At 28.8% G+C, this 24,160-nt stretch overlaps 1 protein-coding gene across 1 annotated transcript; it reads right to left on the bottom strand.

Moving 5' to 3' along the window:
• Positions 1 to 1,302: 1,302 nt before the first annotated feature.
• LOC136083515 (uncharacterized) lies at positions 1,303 to 1,815 on the bottom strand. Its single transcript, XM_065802918.1, has one exon. The coding sequence runs from the start codon at positions 1,813 to 1,815 to the stop codon at positions 1,303 to 1,305; it is 513 nt and encodes a 170-aa protein (XP_065658990.1).
• Between the last annotated feature and the right edge of the window lie 22,345 nt (positions 1,816 to 24,160).

The following is a 24,160-nucleotide window of genomic DNA, read 5'->3' as shown; positions in this document are numbered from 1 at the left end:
CCTCAGTTGATGTTATAATATCAATAAATGGTATTTTATTTTGTGTTCGAATAAATTGTGGACCAAGACATAATAAGTTTTCCTGTTCACGTGAGATTGATATATTCGAAAGATTTAATATTGGATTTTTTATCAGGTTAGTAGGTGGTATTGAAATAGTATTCAAAGAATTAAATTTTTTTATACTATTATTTTTATTATAGTTGTTAAGAAAATTGAACTTACGTATTAGGTGTTGTTTTGTTTGTTCAAATTTAATTTCTCTTGATTTATCAGTTATGCGTTCTATGTTTAGCATATCATCAGGTTTCACAATATTTTTATTTGCATTCGATAGTTCGATAACCATACGTTTGCTTTGGTAAAATCTTTTTTTAGCGTCATTTTTTGCAATAATTAATATTTTTTTCCTACATTCGACCATTAGATTGTAACCGTTTTTTGTTTTAATTGGGCAATGAATGTTAAAAGATTTAGGTATGATATTATTTTTTATACATCTCTCTAAAAATATCCATTGGTTTTTGCTAGCAGCGTTCTTGGTCTTTTCTACTTGTAATTGAACGGTATTTTTGTAAAGCTTCCCACCGTAGGAAGAAGTTATATAAGATTTAAGTGACATCTTTAATAGTATGTGTAATAATATTATAAGCATTAAAACATCTTATACGGTATCATACTATTTATTTCTTTTTTCACGTAATATTTCGGCTCATATAGTGAGAGCCATTATCAAACCGAAAAAACCGTTAAAAAAACCGTTTAAAAATTATAATAAACGTAACCAAATGATGTCATTGCAACGTCAGATATTCAACATTTTTAATTTTACAAAAAATAAAATTAATTCAAAAAATTGAGACGAAGCTATTTTACAATAAAATAAAAAATAATAATTAGCGATAAGGCATTAAAAAACGAACGTTTACTGTTAAGTTTATTTTATTATAATTTCAAAGAGTGTAGTTTGTTGCCGATTGTAGCCAATAAAGATGTCATGTTACTTTAAAATGTTGTTGAATATATACATAAACGTGTATATATATATATATATATATATATATATATTTATATATATATAAATATATATATATATTTATATATATATATATATATATATATATGTATAAATATATATGTTTAAAGTGCTCGGCGCAATGAATCTAAATTCCTATTTAGGATAGAACATGCCTTGGTCCTCAAAACTGACCACACGGAATAATCCAACTGGTTGAGATCTGGCGAGTATGGAGGCCATTCTTAGGCGCTGATAAAATCTGGATAATTTTTTTTGCACTACCCTTAAACGATTTTTGCCTTTTGGGTAGGAGCTGAATCCTGTTGAAATGCCCAGAGCTTTGTACCAAAGTGCGATTGGGACCATAAAAGTACTTCTTTTATAAGTACATCATTTAAGTAGTATTGACTTTTGATTTTTACTCCATAATCCACTAAAACTAACGGAGTTTTGCCATCCGAAGTTATTACTCCAAAGATCATAACGGATTGCGGATGTCCTGAAGGAGAAGCGATTCTACCCTTCATGTTTGCATCACCGATACTTCTGGGCAATATCCGATTATTTTGATGGTTTAAGAAAGCTTCAACATTAAATAAACATTCATTTGTGAAAACAATTCCTGATTGACGCGCTGAAGAAAAACGTTTGACCAACAGCTTGCATCTTTCCATTCTTACTTTCTTCAGATTGTCTGTGAGAAGATGAGCTTTTTGGAACTTGTATGGGATAAGTTTTAGATTATCCTTGCATATTTTTCTCAGTGATTCAGGACCAATTTGTAAATCATTTGCCATTTTTCTCATCGACCTCCTTGGATTTCAACGAATTCTATCACGCACTTTTTTGATAATAATTTTGCTACTTGATGTCGGGGGTCTTCCACTTCTAGTCTTGTCTTGGGTGCTGCTTGTCTCCTTTAAAGGTTTCAAATTGTTATAGACAGTTCTTCGAGGAATTTTAAGTCGTTTTGCTATCTCTGCTCCAGTGCATCCACTAAAGAACAAATGCTCTTTAGAAACTCGATGGTCTTTTGTAACTTTCATACTAAAAATAAAATAGATTTAAATAAAAAAATGCTTGAATACGATTATTAATTGATATAAAAATGAAATGGAACAAAAATATTGACAAGTAATACATTTTCTTAAGTCTAACAAACTAATAAAAATGAGTGCCAGAAATTTCTGGTCACACTATATATATAAATATAAATATATATATATTTATATTTATATATATGTATATATATTTATATATATATATATATATATATATATATATATATATATATATATATATATATATATATATATATATATATATATATATATGTATATATATATATAAATATATAGGTATTTTTGTAGCTTGATCTACTTTTTGATTATGTTTTGTTTTTTTGCAAAAATGATGGGAAGAGTTGATTTTAACCATTTGCAATCATGTGTATATTTGAGAGGTTTAGGGGAGGTCCTTTTTAATTTTCTTTCATGAACTTTTAATATAAAATATTTTTGTAGTTGTACATTTTTTTTTTAAAGAAATACTATTTTATGATTTTTTTCCAAAAAATTTTATTAGTTTTATTTTTTAAACAATGATAAGCTACATCCATTAAGTTAACTTCTCCAATTTCATTTGTTTCTGAACGTTTCAATGGGTTGTTAAGAGTGGGAGGATGGGGGAGGAGTCAAAAAAGATTTTTGTTAAATTTTTTTAAATAAAAAAAATGCCAACAAGCAATTGTAAAAACAAAATATCTCTTTCTTAAGTTTTTCATGTTGCAAAAAAAAATTGAAGTAATATATAACCCGTTACACATAATACATAATCAATAACACCTGGTTCTTATACTATGTGTTAATTTTCCAAACATTTCTACAATTAATATACCTGTATGTATATTTTTTTACAGCTCAATATATTGATATAGGAGATTGTTTCATGGTAAGAAAATATACCATGCATCCTTTATTAGGTGACGAATATACTGCCTAACTTATTATGTGTTTACTATACAATAGTAAAATGCTTGTAAATTTACAATTCAGTCGAAATTTAAATTTACTTAATAATATAGCAATATGTTTTTATAATAAAAATATCAATATATAAATGATTTTAATTACAATATCTTTAATGAATTCTTTATCTTTTGATATGCCATTTAGAGACAAGAAAGTTGACTTAAAAAGAAATAAAAAGAATTTAAACAAACACAAAACCATAAACACAAAAATGTGGTTTCAATAGAGGAAGATTTATTAAATGAAAAATTAAAAACATTATCTTGAAAGATAAAACACATGTTTTAAAATGTAGACAAAGATTTAAATTTTCTTAATGATCAGAAAGGATTGCATGTTCAAATAATGTCGCGTGAAAAAAATTTGGCGAAATAGAAAGTGAAGTAAGAAAAAATTTAAAGGTTATAAGAGTACATTAGGAAAAGGGTTGGTTAGTTAAAAATTTGAGGAGACACTAAAATGTTTAGATACTTGCGATAATGGAAATAATAAGATTGTCTTCAGCCTTTTAGAAAATTTGAAAAGTAAATTGTTCCTTTTTTTATTCATTATCTTTAAAGTAATTACATATTATTAGCTCTTGAGTTAGCACAAACAGAAAAATCTGCAGGTTATATAACAATTAAAGAATCTTTGGACCTGAAAACTAATTTTTCTTTGATTTGTTAAAAATGACATTATCTTAGACAGTATGGCTGAAAACCAGCTCATTAAACTGGAACTAATTGCGGTTATGCGCTATGTGTATATATCGGTATATATTATGTACTTATTTCCGGATTATATAAAATTTTAAAATAATTTGTCACTTGTCTTTTTGTTCTACATTCCAGTGCAAAACGTGCTTCTAATTCTAGTCAAGGCCTCATTGAAACTTTCAGAAACAAAAGTAAACGGAGAAGTAAACTTGATGGTTGTAGCTCATTATTGTTTAAAATTTAAAACAACTGACCTAAAAAATCTTGGTTGAAAACCATTAAAAAAATTAAAAAGAACATACACCAACCCACCCCCTGACCTCCCTAATATACACATGATTGCAAATGGTTAAGATCATCTCTTCCCATTATTTTTACCAAAAGACAAAACATAATGTAAAAGTATATAGATACAAAAATAACTCTCATGGTATTTTTGAAATTTTGTTAAGTGACCCTGCCACTACTATAAATGCAAAAACTTTAATTTTTTGCATTTTTAGACAGACATTTTTAGTATTTTTAGACAATTTTCATCTGCACTGGTAGGGGAGTTTTTTTTTCGATTTGGAAAAAAGTATTTTTAATTTAATTTAATTCAAGTAAAAATTTATCTTTAGCCGTTATGCCATTTCCGAAAAAATTAGATGTGTTTTTTTAGTCATACCCCTAATATATATATGTATAATGTATATATGCGTATGTATATATATATATATATATATATATATATATATATATATATATATATATATATATATATATATATATATATATATATATAATAGTATTTATATCATCCTAATAATGTTATGAATTTATAACAGGTAACAACGCTTTCAAGTTATTATAGAATTTAAAGAAGCTTTTACTGGAATATTAATTTTTTACTTGAAACATTCTTTTGCTATCGTTTAAACAGTAACAGGTTCTGAAGAAAGTTGCACGTATTATTTTGCAAAATTTAAAGTTTAAAAAAATTAATATTACCGTTCTCAGCTCGTTTTTATCACTTGGTAATAAAAAGTATTAAAAAATTAAAGAATAAAAATGTAAAATAAAAAAAGAAATTTTATTTTTTAAACAAGAAACGGTACAAGAAGTTCTCAATCTTAAAACTGGATTTTCAAATATAGCTGAAGAAGAATTTAAAAGACAAAAATATACCAAATACTATTTTTTGCAAAATCATCAAGTTATGCAAAACGATGTTACTGCAAGAATTTTAGCAATTTAATAATGCTTTTAATGCGGCTGGATAACAAAGTAATGAAACTGAATTAAACACTGCTATTGCAGTTTATAAAAACGCATTAGGAGATTCAGCGGATCCTGCTTTAACTACTGCATAACCTGAACCGACTAAAACTTATGTTATACTAGGACCTATTAAACTCATTCGAGACAATGCACTCTTTTTTTCATCCCTTAGAAGTTGTGGCTTTGCTGCATCAATGATAGGAAAAAATTACGAAATTTAACATGGCTTTAAATCTTGTAGTGTTTCTTATTTAAAGATAAAGTTATAAAAATAAAGTTTATATCGTATTTTTTGTTGCATAAAAATGTATACCTTTTTCGTCACTATAAAAGACATAGAAACAAAGCAATCCAAACGTGGTTACGGAGCGATATTGTGAGCATAAAAATATTAGCCGCACGAGGTCCCGCTCTACTGCCCGTTATTGAAAACTCAGTTTTAAGTAGTTCAATTTCAAGGAAAATTGGTGTTGGTATTGCCAAAATAGTTGTACATCTTGTTGATACAAATACAACTATTTAAATTTTTCTTGTCTATATCTATAACCCCGCATTAATATCGCTATAACACCCGTATTAATACCCACATTATCACTCCGCGTTGACATTAATGTCATTATTTTGTTGATACAAATACGAATATTTGATTTTTTCATTCACATTACCCCTGCATTATCATTCCTAATAACATCTGCATTAATACTCTTAATGATACCCGCATTGACATTATTTTATTAACTCTCGCAATCTCAGCAGATTTTATTTTCCGGTACATAGGCGCATATACATTAATAACACTATTATTGAGACCCACAGAGACATTTACAGTAGGTTTTATTAATGCACGACACGCATAGACATTAATGAGACTATTTATTGACACCCACATTGACAGCGGGTTACTAGTCCCAGAACTTCTTAAACAAATTGCATTGCGTTTTGACCCACTTGAATTATTGCGACATCTTTTTTATGAGGCCCTTCTTTTCACGATTTTGACTCACAACCAATCAAAACTCTTATGATATCATACAGCATGTATATCACAGTACAGGGGAAAGCAACGTAAAAACAGGACATATGGCTATATATATTGAAATCTGCATTTTAAAACCATATAAGAAATATTTTTTGATACATGAAAGTTCCAGCAACATTTAAGTAGAAGAAAACAAAGATAATAACAAAGGATAATTTTTTACAAGCGTAAGTTTTAAAAATTTAGATTTTTTTAACATTAATTGCTATAAAACAGTGGTCCTTTTACACTAAGTTTGCAAATCCAATCTAGTTTACTTATCTTTTATATACTCTATAAAAAGCATTTCATTAAAATATTTCTATTACTTCTTTCTTGCATCTGCTACTAAGATCATTGCTGGATTTCGTTTATTTACTTTTCAATTGACTTTACTGCAAACAGACTTTTGACAGTTTGGACACTGCTTCAAGCCGAAAGCTTGACAGTTTAGGTCCCCACAATTGCATTGACGCATATATTTTATAAAAAGGTTTTGAACGTCTTCGTTCTTTTTTTCGTTTTTTCTTTGTTTCTTTTTTTCATGGTTTCATCTACAGTTAGTACATTGTTTGCTGTCATTGAAATATTTACTTGGATAACACGTGTCATGTCTTTCGATAATTAAACTACGTCTTTTATCAGGCGAAGAAATTAAGGGAGATCACTGTTTCTCTGTTTTAATACTCAATGAATTTTTAACAACACTAACCCTTCTAGCAGATTTTAAAATGGTTTCTTTGGTTGTCTCTTTGTCCCATATATTAGCCAGAGCTAACATAAAACCTTTTCTGTTTAAGGAACAGATATCTGAAAACTTTTAGTCTTTCTGTTTACGATACTCGATATGAATGTTTTTATTTACTTGGTCAAGAAGTTGTGTTTCATGGAGTGACAAAAAAACAATTTTTTTTAACTCAAGAAATAATAAAACATCAAGTTTTAGTAGTTTCATTAAATACTTGGTAATTTCACTAACACAATAAATTTAATGGCGCATTTCTTTTCCCTAAATCATATACAGGCGTGCTTCGTTAAATAAAATGCTGTAGTCTGATGCCATAAGCTCTACAAAATTTCAAATATTTTAACCATGTCTTATAATTTTTGTTTAAATGCTCTAATCTAACTAATTTAGCTGAGTTTTTAATGAATATTCTATTCTTTAAACAAGATGCGGATTTTCGATTTTTCTTGGTTCATAATAATCTGCGAAAATATTCTTAGAGGAAAGAATGTTGTCATAATTTATTGTATTCACTAAATCTCTTGCAGAGGTATCTACTGTATGGAAATGTTTTCTGTATTGCAAAAATAACTTGTTTTAGCTACCTCTACTGCTCTAATAGTCAATAAAAGTCAATAATAGTTTATCGTTTGTTATCTTCATGTTTCATATTTTCAAGTATGTTCTTATGTACAATTGGAGCATTGCCCGTTAAACTGGATTCTCCTACCGATAAACGAAACACTATTTAATAACATATTTCCTTGTTATCGCTGTCGCGTCTAAAACAATTTGCAACATGGTCACAAAGCTTCCTTGCTCTGAAAAAACTATTGTTTCGTTCTTTGCTTTTTTATTTGGTTAACTATAATAAGTTATCTATAATAAGTTTTTTATTTTTCTGATTGTGTTTTGCATGCCTTGGGATTTTTGAAAGTAGTTTTTCACTGAAAAGGCAGTAGTATTTCTTTTATCCGTGTTTGTGTCTGGATGACTAAGTAAATTCCATTAACTATAAAATTTATAGTTTATGTTTCAGTGAAGGTGTTCCAAACGAGGTAAAAGTTATACCTGACAAATAGACATGAAAACTAAAATTTAAATTTAATATTTAAATTAAATAGGTTTTTAAACACCATTATTAAGACTAACAATTATTGCAATTATTAATTCATAAACTAATAGCTTCCTTTAATTTTGAGCAAGAATTGAAAGTCCTGTTTTTAAATTAGATACAACTTTATGCTTAATCCCAGAAAGTTATTCCAAGAATTTATGCTTAAGATCATTCTTGATCTTAAGCATAAATTCGACAATCAAAGAATTTTCATAACATCTGTTTTCTAAATTTTGTTTCAACAGATTATGAAGAAATTGAAAAAATATTTTTTGTGTTTATAAACAAGCTAATAGTTAAGCTTTATTTAAAATTGTTAAGACTTTTCTTGGTAAAACAAAATATGTCTTTAGAATATAGTTTGCCTCAGGCCTCGATATACGCGTTATCAATGCCGGTTAGTACAGACGGCTATACCTCTAACTGTTCAAGGATATTTTTTCGCCATTTTCATATTTTAGAAGTATAAATATGTTTTGTTTTTTTTTATTTTTTCGTTTTTATTTGTTCAAAATTTATTTTTGAATGATATTGCAATCAAAGTGAGAGTTATTTAGTTACATTATGCAATCAAAGTGAGAGCTACGTTCTTCATATTTCGGTTTGATGTCAAGAGTTTTTATATTTATCGATTGAAACATGTCATTATATTCTTGACTACTTTCAGTTGTTCCGGGTACATTTTTTTATATATATATATATATATAGATAAAATTTCGGAGGGGTTGGGGGTAAAAATCATCATCTACTAAAAAAATGTCCTCAATATCTATAAACTTCAAAACCTTTGTTACAAAAAAAGTCCTTTATAGATACAAAAGAAAAGGGGCGCATGACCCTGATCCTCTGGCATCATCTACCCTGATACAATCTCAACTTTTAAACGCCAATATATATACAGTATCGGGCAAAACGAGTGCAACCAAATAATGCTAATTTAGTTTCTTTGTATAAAAGATCTGCATTTTTTCAATTTAGAGAAATAACTATGTAACTAATAAGAGACAAAGTTCTTTAAATTTTATTCATCTCAAAGTTCATTATTTGTACACGAAAATTAATAAATTAATCAAAAGTATTAAAAAAAGTTTATTTCATTCTGGACAACAAGTGCAACTCGACAAAATGTTAACCAAGCTGTATTTCGCTATCAATATTTCGTGGCGAATCCTTTGTTGTCGATCACAGCCTTGCATCTTCGAGGCATAGATTCGATCAGGTAACTTTGTGGAATCGCTGACCAGGCCTTTCGGATTTGTTCAAACACGATTAATTCTGCGGTTGACGATCTCCCACAGGTTCTCGATAGGGTTGAGATCCATAGATTCAGGCGGCCTATCTATCACCGATAGGTGGTTGTCTTGAAACCACTGCTTCACTACTTTTGCAGTGTGTTTCCGATCGTTGTCTTACTGAAAAACCCATTTTGTTAGCATATTCCATTCAGCATGAGGTAACATAACATCTTTCAGGATATTTTTATACATGAAACGATCCATTATTCCATCGTTTTGATGTATTGGACCTAGACTGTTAGCAGTTAAACATCCAGACCATTGCATTGCCTCCACCATGCTTTACGGTCTTATGGCAGTAACGTAAATCGAGGCTTTTTCCGGCCGGTCGACGTAAACGGCAAATGCCATCGCTCCCAAGTTCGCCATTTCTGCACATTCCATATGAGATGTAGCAAACAGGTGTCTTTTCTTCTGGTTTTTTAGTGAAATCAGCGGTTTCTTTGCAGGGCGTCAAGAAAACAATCCGTCTTTAACATCACGTTGTCTGGTTGTTCGGTCCAATTCAGGCAGCTCTAATTGCTTTTGTATCTCGGCTGATCATATCCAGGGATCCTTTTTGACAGATCTGACGATCATAGAATCCTCTCTAGAAGTAGTGGAACGCGGTCTTCCACCTTTGTTTTCTGCTGCCAACTTCCCCGTAGAACGATATTTAGAACAAAGTCTTGACACGGTCCATTTTTTCACGCGATATTTATCACAAATACTTTTTTGTGACATTCCACTTACGTAATCGCCAATAATTTTCTTTTTTAGTTCCAATCCAAGACTGTCGGGAGCCATTTTTGCACTTGAAGTCATAAAAATAATAAAAATAAATAATCACGCTTTTCAAGGCTTACCGTGTTACATTTACCTTGTGATGATACAATAATGCTCTGTGGAACACAACGTCTTGGTTGGATATGGACTGTATTGATGTAATGAAACACTTGTTGTATTTCAGTTCTTGTATTGATGTTCTTCGATAAAACACTTTGATAAAACTCACTTCAATAAACTGTCTTGATAATACTGACTGATTGACTTCCATATACTGACTGACTAACATGTCGATTTACATGTCTCTTATATAGTAAAATGAACCAGTGTGAACCTGTTCTGGAAGATTCTTGATGCTTCTTTTTGATGCTTCTGGAAGCATCTGGATGCTTCTGAATGTTTCTGGATACTTTTGGATCCTTCTAGATGCTTCTGGAAACTTCTGGACGCTTCTGCATGCTTCTGGAAACTTGTGGATACTTCCTTTAATTATTAAAAAATTTCCGTGACGTTGACACTGACCAGACTTAAGAAAATGAAACAATCCAAAAAAGTTGCACTTGTTTTGTCCGCTGCAAAATGGCACTTGTCAACGAAATTCTGCCTGTGTGCTGTCACCTGTCAGCTGATTGCTCATGTCATGGCATGCTATGACTCCAGACTCCTGAACTGTTTGCTGTGGTAGCATAGTTCGTTTCGTTTTTAAGACATGTAAAATTAGGAACACTTTTTAGCATTGTTCGATGTTGGTTGCAAATGTTTTGTCTAATACTGTATATATATATACATATATATTTATATCTATACAGTATTGGACAATACTGTATATATATATATATATATATATATATATATATATATATATATATATATATATATATATATATATATATATATATATATATACATATATATATATGTATATATGTATTTAAACAATTTCAAAATGTGTTCAACAAAATAGAGTGCCTAATGTTCTTAAAAAAGCAGAGCAATTATAAATTAGTAGCAAGTCGCTTTTTTTCTCATTTATCATTGTGTTTCATTAATAAAAACTCATCAGAAGTCTTGATTTCTGATGAGTCTTTATTGATGAAACACATTGTTAAATGAGAAAAACTTTTAAGTGATTTCCACTAACTTTCCTGGAAGTCTTACTAACTTCCCTAGAAGTTAAATCCCTTGAAAATTTCAGACTCACAGGTACACTGCTAGGCCTTGCACTTTAGGATTGAAAGTCGCTTTTTTTAAAAAATAATGCGCCGGGGTGATCAGGGGACTAAAAGAAAGGTTCGAAAACTTTCGCAAAAATACCATGCTATTTTAAATCAAGTATTTAGATGTTAGTAAGACCATTGAAAAATTTCAGATTCATAAGGAAACTGCCTAGCCCTCCACTTTGGACCCACGTTCCAAAAACTAATATTTCTTAAAACGGTTTTTTATAAATAACGGCAACTTATGTGTACTGCTGAAGACGGTTGTGTTTGGTATGCTTATCATTTTTTAGAATTTGTTAATTTTAGCCTTTAGTATTAAAAAAATGTCGAAATTAGAAGTGTTTCTTGTAGGAGGAAGAACAGATTGCTAGCTAATACTAAACTTTTAACAAATATAGGTGTTTTAAAGTATTACCATTACAGGCTTTTCATAAGGCACAAGCAAAACTCAAATGTCACATCCAGTGGTGTGAGTTCTTGTTCCCTAGATGATTAAATCCACACACGCTGCACGAAAGAAACTGGATGCCTTAACGAAAAGCATTATTGTGTTCTTAACCATTGAAGAAAATCTGGTTGAAAGCAGGGATTCCTTTCCTCATCCTAGATCTAGCAATTAGGTACCTAGTAAATAATTTCATTATGAATATAAAATGACTTATCAATTAAGCAGCATATATATGTGTAAAAAGGTTAGTGGACCCATCTAGATATATAGTAGCATTTATTTAAGACAAAAGAAGACTTTAGAAGCTGAAAGAAAGAAACTCGAAAAATCTAAGCATCAAACTGGTGCAAAAGCAATTAAAAAGAGATAGGAGTTTACAAACAAGTTAGATGAATTGTTTGATATAGCTAAGGATTGTAATGAGCAAATTCTAAAAGATAGGAGCAAGAATATAAAAGCACGACTGAAAGATCTAGGTTTCTGCAAGATCAAAGAGGATCAAGAGTGCAAATAGTTTCTTGCTAAGATACTAAGTTTAAAACAAGATATAATAGGCTTCAAAAGAGAAAGGTAATAGAAGAAGGAAGTAGAAAAGAGGAGGTCCAGAAAAAAAAAGAGACAATGGAAAAGATAAGCTATATTAATGCTGATAACAATTTTGAACATGCTAATCTAATTGAGGAAATAGATGGAGTTTTTGTTATTCCTGGAAAAAAAAGCACAGGTTCTGATTTTATACCTCTTCCTATCCCAAAAGAATTGGGAAGAACATTAAGTTTGGAATCTTTTCAACTTCAGCAGTAGCAACACTGGCTACTATCATAAATAATAGCGGAGGTAGTATTGATGACTTCTCAATATCTTAGAGCAGTTTGCAGTGGCAGAAAAAGCAAAAAGTTAATAAAAATGCTCAAAAAATCAAAAAAGAGTTTAAAAATAAAAATCTTTTATACTTAACATTTTCATTCAAAAGTAGTGTCTGAAAGTACAGGTCAAGGTAGAAATTAAATTGAGAGAGTAGCTGTTTTTATTACCGATTGAGGCATTCCTGATGCTCAACTTATTGGCATTGTTCCTGTTGACAATGGTAAAGCAAGCACACAAGCAAAAGAAACTCAAGAAATCTATGAAAAATGGGAATTATTTGATATGGCTGAATTTTTATTATTTGATACAACTGACACAAACACTGGATTGATCAATGGTGTTTGTACACAACTAGAGAAGTGCAGGGGAAAAGCTATGGGATGGTTAGTTTGCAGCCATCATATGTATGAGCTTTACATCAAGGTATCAAGTATAATTTGTTTTATGTTGATATCTTTTGCAAAAGCCAAATTAAAATTTTTAAACATTTATGTTGTTTAGATTTGTTTTTTGAGTTCTCTTCAAAAAGATTAACATTTTTTTCATATTCATCCTCACTATCTACAATAACCGGATTGTCATTTGGGTTTAATTGATTCTCATTCGATATTAGTTTAATTGGGAATTGTTCATCAAGATGAACAAGTTTTTTTACTTCAGCATTTTTTTGCAATTTATTATAAACATCCACATCATCATTTATACTCAAAAATTCGTTTATTAGAACAGTAGATTTGAAACTCAAACATGTAACAATATTTCGACATTTCTTGAGAAATTTTAAGACTTCGGAACATTTGTTAAGACCATCAGAAACTAGAAGTAAATTCAGTGCATGAGCTAAGCAATGTTGTGGCTCTTCACAACCCAGTAGTCTAGAAGTCTTCATCATATTTGCAGCACCATCGTGAACATTATGCAAATGTAACTCTCCATACTGCTCGCTAAACATATCTGTAATAACATTCTTCATAAAATTTGCAATATTTTCTGCTGTTTGGTTTTCCATTGGTGTACAAGCTAAAGTAAAAATTTTTCTATCCCATTCACTGGTTATTATTGAACACTTTACACCTATATATGACAGTTTTTTGTATTTATCTGTCCAGCCATCAAAAAATAAATAAGCAGTAATAGAATATTTTAAAACATCTTTGTTTTTGACAGCTTTGAACATAACAATTAAAGCCCCGCATGTCAAAGATGAGCGTGATGGAGTTACTATACCTAAAAATTTTTTTTAAAAATTTATAGGACCAGTTCTTTCAACAAGATTAAAAGATAGCCAATCGGTACAAAACCAAAATGCAATGTCACGAGTAATATCAAATTTTGCTTTCGATAATGAACCGCTAACGCTGCACCAATTTTTTAAGGTGTTATTATTTTTTTCTTCAGTAGATACTTTATTAGTAATAGATTTGTGTACTAAAAACAAATAATTTTTCATGTTTCCACTTGATGTAGAACGTTTTCCTGAATGAATTTTCGACAAATGGACAGGCTTTTTATTACCTAATTTAACTTTTTCAATTTCCAAACGTGGTTTGCAATAATAATTGCTTTCATCGAGATTTTGACCATCTTCAGCTACTAATTCTCTATAATAACTCCAAACAAGTGAAGCACATTTTTTTTAAAGGTGCTGCACAATCTTATCTTTAAATATTTTATTGATGAGTTTTCATTTGGTTCGCGACAAGATAATTATGTATTATTTATTGATCTTTTCATATTAAATCTCTAATTACCAAAAAGTAAATGTACCTGGAAGAAAAGGAAATTTCTTTTATATGCAGTTTGCTCCTAATGCGACAGTAAATAAGAAATATTTGTTATCAAATTTTATAAACCGAGTCCAACCATGGAAGAAAAAGTTATTATATTGCCATGGTCAAACGAAAAATAAGCGCAAAAATGAAGTAAGCACAACAAAATTCTTAAAAGTCAGAGAGAGAAAAAAGGATTGAGCGTAACATTATAGTTTTAAAAAACAAAAACTGACCATTTCAGCTGTATTTTAGTGGCGGCTGCATTTTGAATAAAATAGCGGCTATTAGTGGCTATTAATAAATAATTGGCGGTAGTTGGATATTAACTTAATTGGCGGCAGCGGATGAATAGAGGCGGCGGCTCGAAAGTCTAAATATATATAGACACACAGAGAGAAAAATATAATGTACTTACTAAACTGTTAGTCTTTGTAGAAAGAATTGGACATATTTGTGATTGCTGCACAAACTATCAAAATATATTATGTATGTGGAAGTAAAGTTAACGGTCATCCATTACTTTTAAGACAAAATGTAATATTCTTCCAATAACTTGTTCGATAAGGTTTTTAATTTTAGCAACTGAACTTGTTTTCTTAATTTCAAAAGGCGTCATTTGTGATGTCCTTCGCCGACCAGGTGATGCATTAAAAAATAAATATCAAGCAGTGCATTTATCATACAAATTAAACCCTTTGTCTGCCATAACTATAGAAAATGGAGATAATAAATCAAGAAAACGACAATCTATAGTAAATGCTTTGTCTCATATACGACTGGTATAAGCTTCTGATATATCAACAATTAATAAATTGGAGGCAAGGCCTATTAAAAACTTTAAAGTAATGTGGTATTTGTATTTAAACCGAGTTACACTTTGCAATTCCAATTTTTTTGGGGTTGGGAAAATCTCTGAACAGTCAATAACAGCTGCCAAATTTTTATATTTTTTAAATCGTAAAGTGCTTGTTGCATTTAACGTGTTAAGGGCTGGTACAAAGATTAGATTGTTACATACTTCTGCTTCTTATCCAATAATAATTCTGTTCTTATCCAATAATAAAATAATTTGGAACTTATGCTAATAGAAATATGAAAACGACTAGCACAATCTTTGTTAAATGACTCTAATCGATATATGTTAAATGTTCCTAATCTTTTGTTGTATGTTTGTTAAATGTTTGTTAAATGTATGTCAAATATTTGCATAAACACAATAGGCTGACTCAAATGCAAAACACTATGATCTAACGATTAGTCCACATGTTTAAATTATTGTCGGCACATGAATAAGATAGTGCTGCTTGGCTAAAATATTATTTTCTGTAATTAAACCCTTTTACTTGTGCAAATGACCTTTAATCATCTCCTTAAGGTACCTAATTGTCTTTTCATGAATCACCGGACTAAAAATGATTTGAGATTTTCTATTAACTCGATTAGGAGTTTATAATAGTTATCATTAATATCAATAGGTTGAGATAAAAAGAAAGGGAGTAACCTGAGAAATGTTCTTGCTTGAGATGTCTGAGTACTTCAACTAGTATGCTTCCTTATTGGTAAACACATTTTCTTTTTCTAGTCCAGGTTTGTCAGTTATCTTACTCTGATTCATAATAATCTCACTTAGCTCATACAAAGTAAACTTTTTATTGTTTATGAAATGAAAAAGAATCAATCTTGTTTCATATTATTGTACTTCTTTCAAATTTGTATGCATTACATCTTGGGGTGACTGAGAAGTTACATCAAAGCCTGGTAATTCACTCGAAGGACTTCTTATGTATAAATATATATATATATATATATATATATATATATATATATATACATATATATATATATATATATATATATATAAATATGTATTTGTATATATATATATATATATATATATACAAATACATATATATATATATATATATATATATATATATATATATATATATATATATATATATAAATATATATATATATATATATATACAAATACATTTATATATATATATATATATATATATATATATATATATATATATATATATATATATATATATATATATATATATATATATATATATATATTGCCCTTTTGCAATCTTTCCTGAAAGCTCATTTTTATTATTCAATATTAAATACTATTTACAGCTTTTAGACTCAACGTACAAATTAGTTTTTTTTTTTTTTTCTTGATTACAAATATTATATATCAAAAACAATCAAACAGTATAATTTTAGATGATTAAAATAAACTCAGATAAATCAATGCCTTTTTTATGAAAAAATAAATAAAAATCTTAAGTAAAAAACTGTTTCTTTCAAGGTTATTATCTTAATTTATATGTGTGTTTACTTGTTTTCATGCAATTCTGCGCATAAAGAACTATGACGTACTATATGCGCGCACGTTAAATTATCGGAACAGTGAAGACGTCTATTGCAAAAAATCTGAGAGCAGAACGCTTTAAACGATTCATTGGATCAATATTGGTGAGTGTATAGTATCATATATCAAGTTTATGTTTACCAGCTTTATTATCCAATGAGTTACAAACTTCCACTTTATCATGGCATAAAACTAAACCAATTAGCCAAATTCATTAGACGCAGTCTGCACACTTATTTTTACGATGTAGGGAAAAAAATAAATATGGTAGCTTTTCAATTTGATAAAGTATCAACAAGTGTTCCACCTCTTAATATTTATACTTTTTCTGGTTAGATTTTTAAAACGCTTTAATTGTATTGTGCTTCTGCTTTATGCTTTATAAAAATTTTAAACCAAAAGATTCGAATGGTCTGCTCAAATACTATCGTTTACCAAGATCAGAAAGTGTACAAAAAACCTATATGAAGTTGTTTAAAACAAGTTTATAAAAAGAGAGATTTAATACAATTTTAATAGATTTAATAGATTTTAATAGATTTAATAACAATTTGCCAGAAATACAAACAATTTGCCAGATTACAATTTGCCATTATTATTTCAGTTAAATAATAAGAAAGAAGATGCAAAAAAGCTGACTAGCTAAAATAACACTTGAATCAATCATAAAAACAAAGTGATATGAAGAAACAAAAATAAAATTCAGCAAATAGAAAATTATAGTTATAAAAATTAAAAAAGGAACCCTTTATATATATACAAATTCAAAAATAAAATTTTCAAAATGTTAAAATTGCTTTTATCTCGAAAAATTTCAATGGCAAAAAACTTTAAGTTTTTTATATTTATATTAATGATTTTTTGGTATTAATGAATTTTCTAATTGTTGTTCATGGCCCAACACAATTAACATAATCTTGAGTTTTCTAGTATAACAAACTTCTTGATAGATCTAATTTATCAGGGCTACAACCATATTTAATGTTGTTTAGGCTAATAAAGTATAGGTATTTTTCAACTTTTGCTTTAGAAAGAAGTTTTCAAATATTTACTTTTTTGAATATTTTCTAAATGTCTTAGGCCTGGTGTAAAAAACATTCTAAAAAACATTCCAATATAACATAACTTTAAAAGTTTTCCAAAAAACCAAATAAATTAGATAGTCAAGCAGCTGTAACTTTATGTTTTTTGTAATCATGCTACTTTTTTGTATATTTTTCTATGCTTATGTAATTAATACCATATCATTTTGGAGCCATGCGGTTACTAAGGTCAATATTTACAACACCAGTAATAAAAAGTCATCTTTTAATGAGAAATATGCTATGCTTTTTAAACAATCATATGTTCTTTGTACATCAGTATTTTCAGTCTTATTTCGAATGATATTAGTGACAATTTTGATATTATTTTTAAAAGTGTTAGAAGAAGTTTCTTCAAGTATTATTATAACTTGAATCTTCCGTGAGTTTATTAATATAGAAATCAATATTTTCAATTTTAATAATATCTATGTGAAGTATAAATGGATCAAATAATGAGGTATTAAAACAAATAATCTGATAAAACAAAGGCAGTTCTTTGTGAGTATTTATAACATAAATGTTGACAGACAAATGATTCGCGTTCAAATTTCAATTTCATTTGTACAAAATAAACACGTTACAACTAAACATCCATTTCTTAAGTCTTACTTCAATTTTTAAACAATGATACATCTGTTTAAAAATAGTTTAGTTTTAGATATGCTGATATAGCAATTGTCATCTTTTTTATTTAGGACTCAGTTAATTTTAAAAATTGATTACACTTTGTAACTGTTCTGTGCAAGAAAGAGCCTAAATCTTTTCTTTTATAGTTTTTATTGTATTTAGTATTTTATCATTATTGTGTTTTAAAAAACATAAAAGTAAAAGTAAGTAAACACAAAAGTGAAAGTAAACCCATTACACAACGTACTAGAATTAATAGGACAACGTCAATGTTCTATTGTAGGAATAAATCAAAAAGTATAACAACTAATCTCAAATAGACAATACATAATTTTATATTCATACAGCCGTATGACAATTTATTATGGCCACCTACATTTTTTCTAGAAACTGTAGAAAAATTGTGATTTTCCATCAGTTTTTACAACTTTATATACCAAAGACGTATTCTAATAAAAAATCAGGTTGTGTGTTAATAAAAAATTACCATTTTATAAGAATAAATACACTTTAATAAAAAATATTCATATAATATCTTAGTTACAATCAATATTTTGTAACCATCCCCCCTCCCCTTTTGCATCGATTACTGCCTTTACCCTTTTAGGCATACTTTTTATGCAGTTTTCTGCCATTTCCTGCAATCTTGCATTGTGGTTCCAATGTTTTATAATACTTTCTATTAGAGCCACCTTGTTTGTAATATTTTCCTTAGCCACCTCCTTTTTTAATAGCTCCCAAACGTTTTCTATAGGATTGAGATCCGGCGAATTTCCCGGCCAGTCCAACAAAGGAATATTTTTATCTTTCAAAAAGATTTTGATAGACTTAGCCGTATGGCGTGGTGCTCCATCTTGCATGAATGTTTTGTTTTCCTCTGGACCAAATCATTCCGTCAATTGGGGTAACAATCTTTGTTCCAGGACATTTTTATACTGCACCTGGTTCATTATCCCTTGAACAATGTACAGCCTTCCCATTCCTTTCCCACAAATGACCGACCAAATCATCACCGAGGTTGGATGTTTGACGGTTTGAATAATACAGCTACTTAAATATTTCTCTCCAACCTTCCTTTTCACGTATTGTGCTTTTTTTGATAAGACTTGGAACGTGCTCTCATCACTAAAGCAAACCTAAAAATATTATGCGATGGTTCATTGACCACAATGCATGGATTATCTAAAAAATTTAAAGTATTATTTAATAAAATAATCTGTTATACCGTTTTCCAATCGTCTTCAGTCCAATTTCTATATTTTTTTGCCCATTCTAATCGCTTCTCCATCATTTTTGGCGTTAATTTTGGCTTTTTAGCCGGATGTCTTGAGCTGTAGCCAAGATCGTGTAGACGACGCTGAACCGTTCTCTTGAACATCTTAATACCAGAGCTCTCCAACTTCTCAGTGATATCATCATTTGATGCTAGCCTATCTTCCAATACTATATTGGTAAGAATTCTTTCACCTCGTGGAGTAAGAATTCTTTTTTTACCACAGTTTTCAGTCCTTTTGGAGTCAGATTTTCCATGTTGACAATTTTTTTTTTTGATATTCTAGAAACATTACATCTTCTGGCGATTCCTCTTTGGGAAAAACCAGAATTTGTAAGAAGTGCTTGGATTTCACTTTTTTTTTCTAGAGATAAGTCCCTTTTTTTTGCCCATTTCTAAAAAAATAACCAATTTTAGTACGAAAATTTCTATTATTACTTAAAATAATTTTAATCACAAAATACTGAGTGAAATAAAAATATTTTTATGTTAATTTATGTAATGTAATATTCTTAAAGTAATATTAGTCGATTTGAGTACTTACTTTAATGATAACTTTGAAAAATATACCAAAACTAACAGAGAGTATTCAACACGTGCACTGTAAGAATAGCGGTCTCAAGATGGCGTCACACAAAATGGCTGTCAAAAATGACAGTGTTTACACCAGCATAAAATTTTAAATAATTTTGTCAACGTATAACTATATTGTATGCATCCGTATATTGTATCCATGCAACGTATAACTATATTGCATGCATCCAAATAAATTAAATTATATAATTTTGAACTATAATGCCAAGAAAACAAAAGATAAGCAAGGTATGTTAAAATTTATTGGGTGGCCATTATAAATTGTCATACGACTGTAGATTTAATGCATGTAACATTTAACCAGGTAACTGTTTTATTTTGCAACTTTGTAGCATTTTTAATGTTTTTTCAGGAAGACGCAGCTCCCTTCCTTTTTATGGTCACAATATCTGTAAATGATATCTTCACTAATTTTCTTATCGTAAAACATCTTGTTTGATGACCATTCAGTTGTAATTTTTGGTATTTTAAGAGATACTTCATTAAAAATACATGTTTGCTATTTAATAACAATATTCAATTGCCTATTAGGCTTCCTTTCTTTCTTTTAGCTTTAAAAAACGTAAATACATTTGCATTTTATTTCGCAATTCCTCGAAAGTATCTTTTTAATCATTTAGGTTTTTAATCATGATGAATTGAGAGCTAATATTAGCAGCGACAGTATTGTTTAGTTGATTTTTTTCAATAACAAAGTAACCATCTTTACTTTTTTCCCTACATCGAATTAATTTCGAGACCAGGCCTCTGAAATGAATTTGGCTAATAGCTTGTGGATGAATTTAAAATAGCTGCCATTTTGAAACAAGGATTCATCACTTATATTAAAAAAAAATCTTTTGAAACTGGTCTGTGAGGTTTCTAAATCATTGACCGTAGTCTTATTGTTTATAAGTTGTCTTAAGCTTTCCATCTTTGGAACATATATGAAGTATTCTTTGTTTTCACACAATCTACGCTTTCCTTCCATCTTCTTGTTTTACCAAATTTTGTGCTTACTTTAATTCAATCCACTGCAATCTAAAAAATAACATAGTGATCAGTATAGTTTTTTACATTTAAATTTAACTTTATATTATTATTTGCAATTTTCCTTAACTTGCAGTTTACTTACAGATTACAAAATTAAATAGTTTACATACCTGTGTTAACTTATTTTATTTTTTAACAGAAACTATAAAAGATGCTGCAATTCTTTTAAGATCAATCTTACTTTAGATTTCAGTTTTCTAAAATGTAAAAAATGTCCTGTTAATGTATATAGATATAAAACCTCAGTTTGCAAATTTAATCAAAATTGCCTCCACTACATTTATGTCAACGTCTTCTAGTGTCTCTTTTTATCATATACAATACCCAATACATTATCATGTTCTGCAGCCGTATTGACATCTCTCTGTTAAATCCTGTGATGAGCTATCGGCTGGTTAAAGTGAAACGGCAGTTTTTAACGCCAGCGAAAAAATAAACTCGTATTCTTATGAGTCCGTTCAGTTAACGGCAAGAAAAAATTTGGTTATCGAAAGACTGTTATAGCCAAAATCTAACCCTGCTCTATCCTTCTGTTAAAACCGCTTATTATAAAATTAAATGTATTTTGCATTTTATTATAATGCACGCACTTTTACGAGCATATATGTATTTTAAATACACGCATATCTGTATAACATTTTTATATTCATTTATGTATAAAAGCAAATATACATGTACTCCATTGTGTATATATATATATATATATATATATATATATATATATATATATATACATATATATATATAAATATACATATATATATATATATATATATATATATATATATATATATATATATATATATATATATATATATATATATATATATATATATATATATATGTTAAAGAAATTCTTTTAATATTTTCAGTAATAGTGCTCAATACAGCGTGTTATATAATTGGTAGATATATACACATATATCTACCAATTTACTTAAATATCTATATATATGTATATATTCATGTACTTATCTATTTATGAATCAAAGTACATGTATATTTATTTTTATACATAAATATACTCATAAACGTGATACAGATACAGATGTATTTAATTGCATACAAATGCGCATGTATTATATGCATACATAAATACATCTATAAAGAAATGTACATATAAATTTTATACATATATAAAATATATATGTATAATATATTTATAGATGTTTATATGTATGCATATCCACGCACGCACACGCAGATATTTATATATATTTATATTCAAATTTATTTATTTAGTACTAAAATAGTAAAGATCCATTTTATTGTCAATAAAATGTTTTCAAATAAGTATTTCAGAATTCAAGAATTGTTTTATAAGGTTCTCAATACTTTGCAACAATAACAACGGGAAATACCGTTACTTACGAAATACCAAAGAAGTAAATAAGCGCCATGTTTTACTAATGACATGTTTTACTTACGAGCACTGGTCCATTATAGATACTTTAAATTCAGATAAATGCATTCTTATGTGGATTAAATAGAAATAAAGATCAAGAAGCGAGTCTTTTTGAAAAATTTACAGTAATTGATAACCATGTAATAACAATTACTTTGTTAGTCAAATTGGTTAATGAGATAAACTCTAATTTTGCTTTTAAGATTAATGTTATTGAATAATATTATATTACGTTTCAATCCATGACTTGAGGATAAGTCAAGTAAATTTTGGAAATCTTTGGTTATGGTGCACATGGCAATATCAAATAAGATGGTATATATCTGTATATATTTATGTGTGTGTGTGTGTGTATATATATATAAGTTATGTTAGTGTATTCTACAAATAGAGTGCTTAATGTTCTTAAAGAACAGAGCAATTATAAATTAGTAAAAACACTTATCTAATTTTTAGTTGTCTCCAACAGCATGTTTCTCCTTCAGTAGATTCATCAAGAAGAACTATTACCTATCTACCTACTTCCTGATGAACCTACTGATGGAGAAACATGCTGTTGAAGACAACTAAAAATTAGATAAGTGTTTTTACTAGTTTACATATATATATATATATATATATATATATATATATATATATATATATATATATATATATATAGTTAAATGTTTCCGTTTAAAACATTTTTGGCTTTATAAGTTCCCATTTAGTTTTGTAATAAATGATATAAGCTGAACATATATAATTTTTTTTTAGCTTGTATATGAATTCAATTCAGTTAAATAAAGCAATAAACAGTATTAACTTTATAACAGGCACGTGCTAAGGTGTATTTTATAACAAGCACATTGTAAAATCTTAATGCCGCAGCCAAAAAGCAGGCTAAATTTTTGTCTTCGACTTAAAGTGCTACTTAAAATAAACAATTTTGATATTTTAAACTTGTTTTTGCCTTTCCATATCATATATTTTAACTTACATAAACATAAACTATGTATATACACAATTCAATACAATATGATTGTATTGAATCACTGTATGGTATGTAAACAGTCCTGTATTACAGGACTGTAGCAACAAAATATGGATTGGGTTGGCAATAAAGGTTTCTATATGCTCTAGTGCAAAGCCCTGTGGAGGTTACATGGAACTTTCTCTGTTGAAACCATACCAAGCATAAAAGTGGCGCAGTGGTAACGCACTTGCCTCAGAATCAAAGGATCCGTGGTTCAGATCCATTAGGAACGAGGCGTGAATTTTTAACTAAATGCTCCTCCGCGGTGCTCAATGTATGACCGTTAGGACTTCTTGGGGCACCTAAATAAAATTTTAAAAAATTGTCTATTGACATCGCAACGTTTGAATGCGGTGACAAAAACTGCACAAAAAATAGTTCTGTTTTTTTCTGACTAAAATTCTAACGTTCGCCAGCTCCGTTTTCGGAGCTGGCAAACGTTAGAATTTTAACTGAAAAAATTATCAGAGCGGTTAATATACGGAGCCTAAACGTAAGGATAGAATAT

Source organism: Hydra vulgaris, chromosome 08 (genome assembly GCF_038396675.1).
Source record: "Hydra vulgaris chromosome 08, alternate assembly HydraT2T_AEP".
Classification (NCBI taxonomy): domain Eukaryota; kingdom Metazoa; phylum Cnidaria; class Hydrozoa; order Anthoathecata; family Hydridae; genus Hydra; species Hydra vulgaris.
Note: the sequence above shows the minus strand (reverse complement) of the source record. Positions and strands in the feature narration are given on the sequence as shown.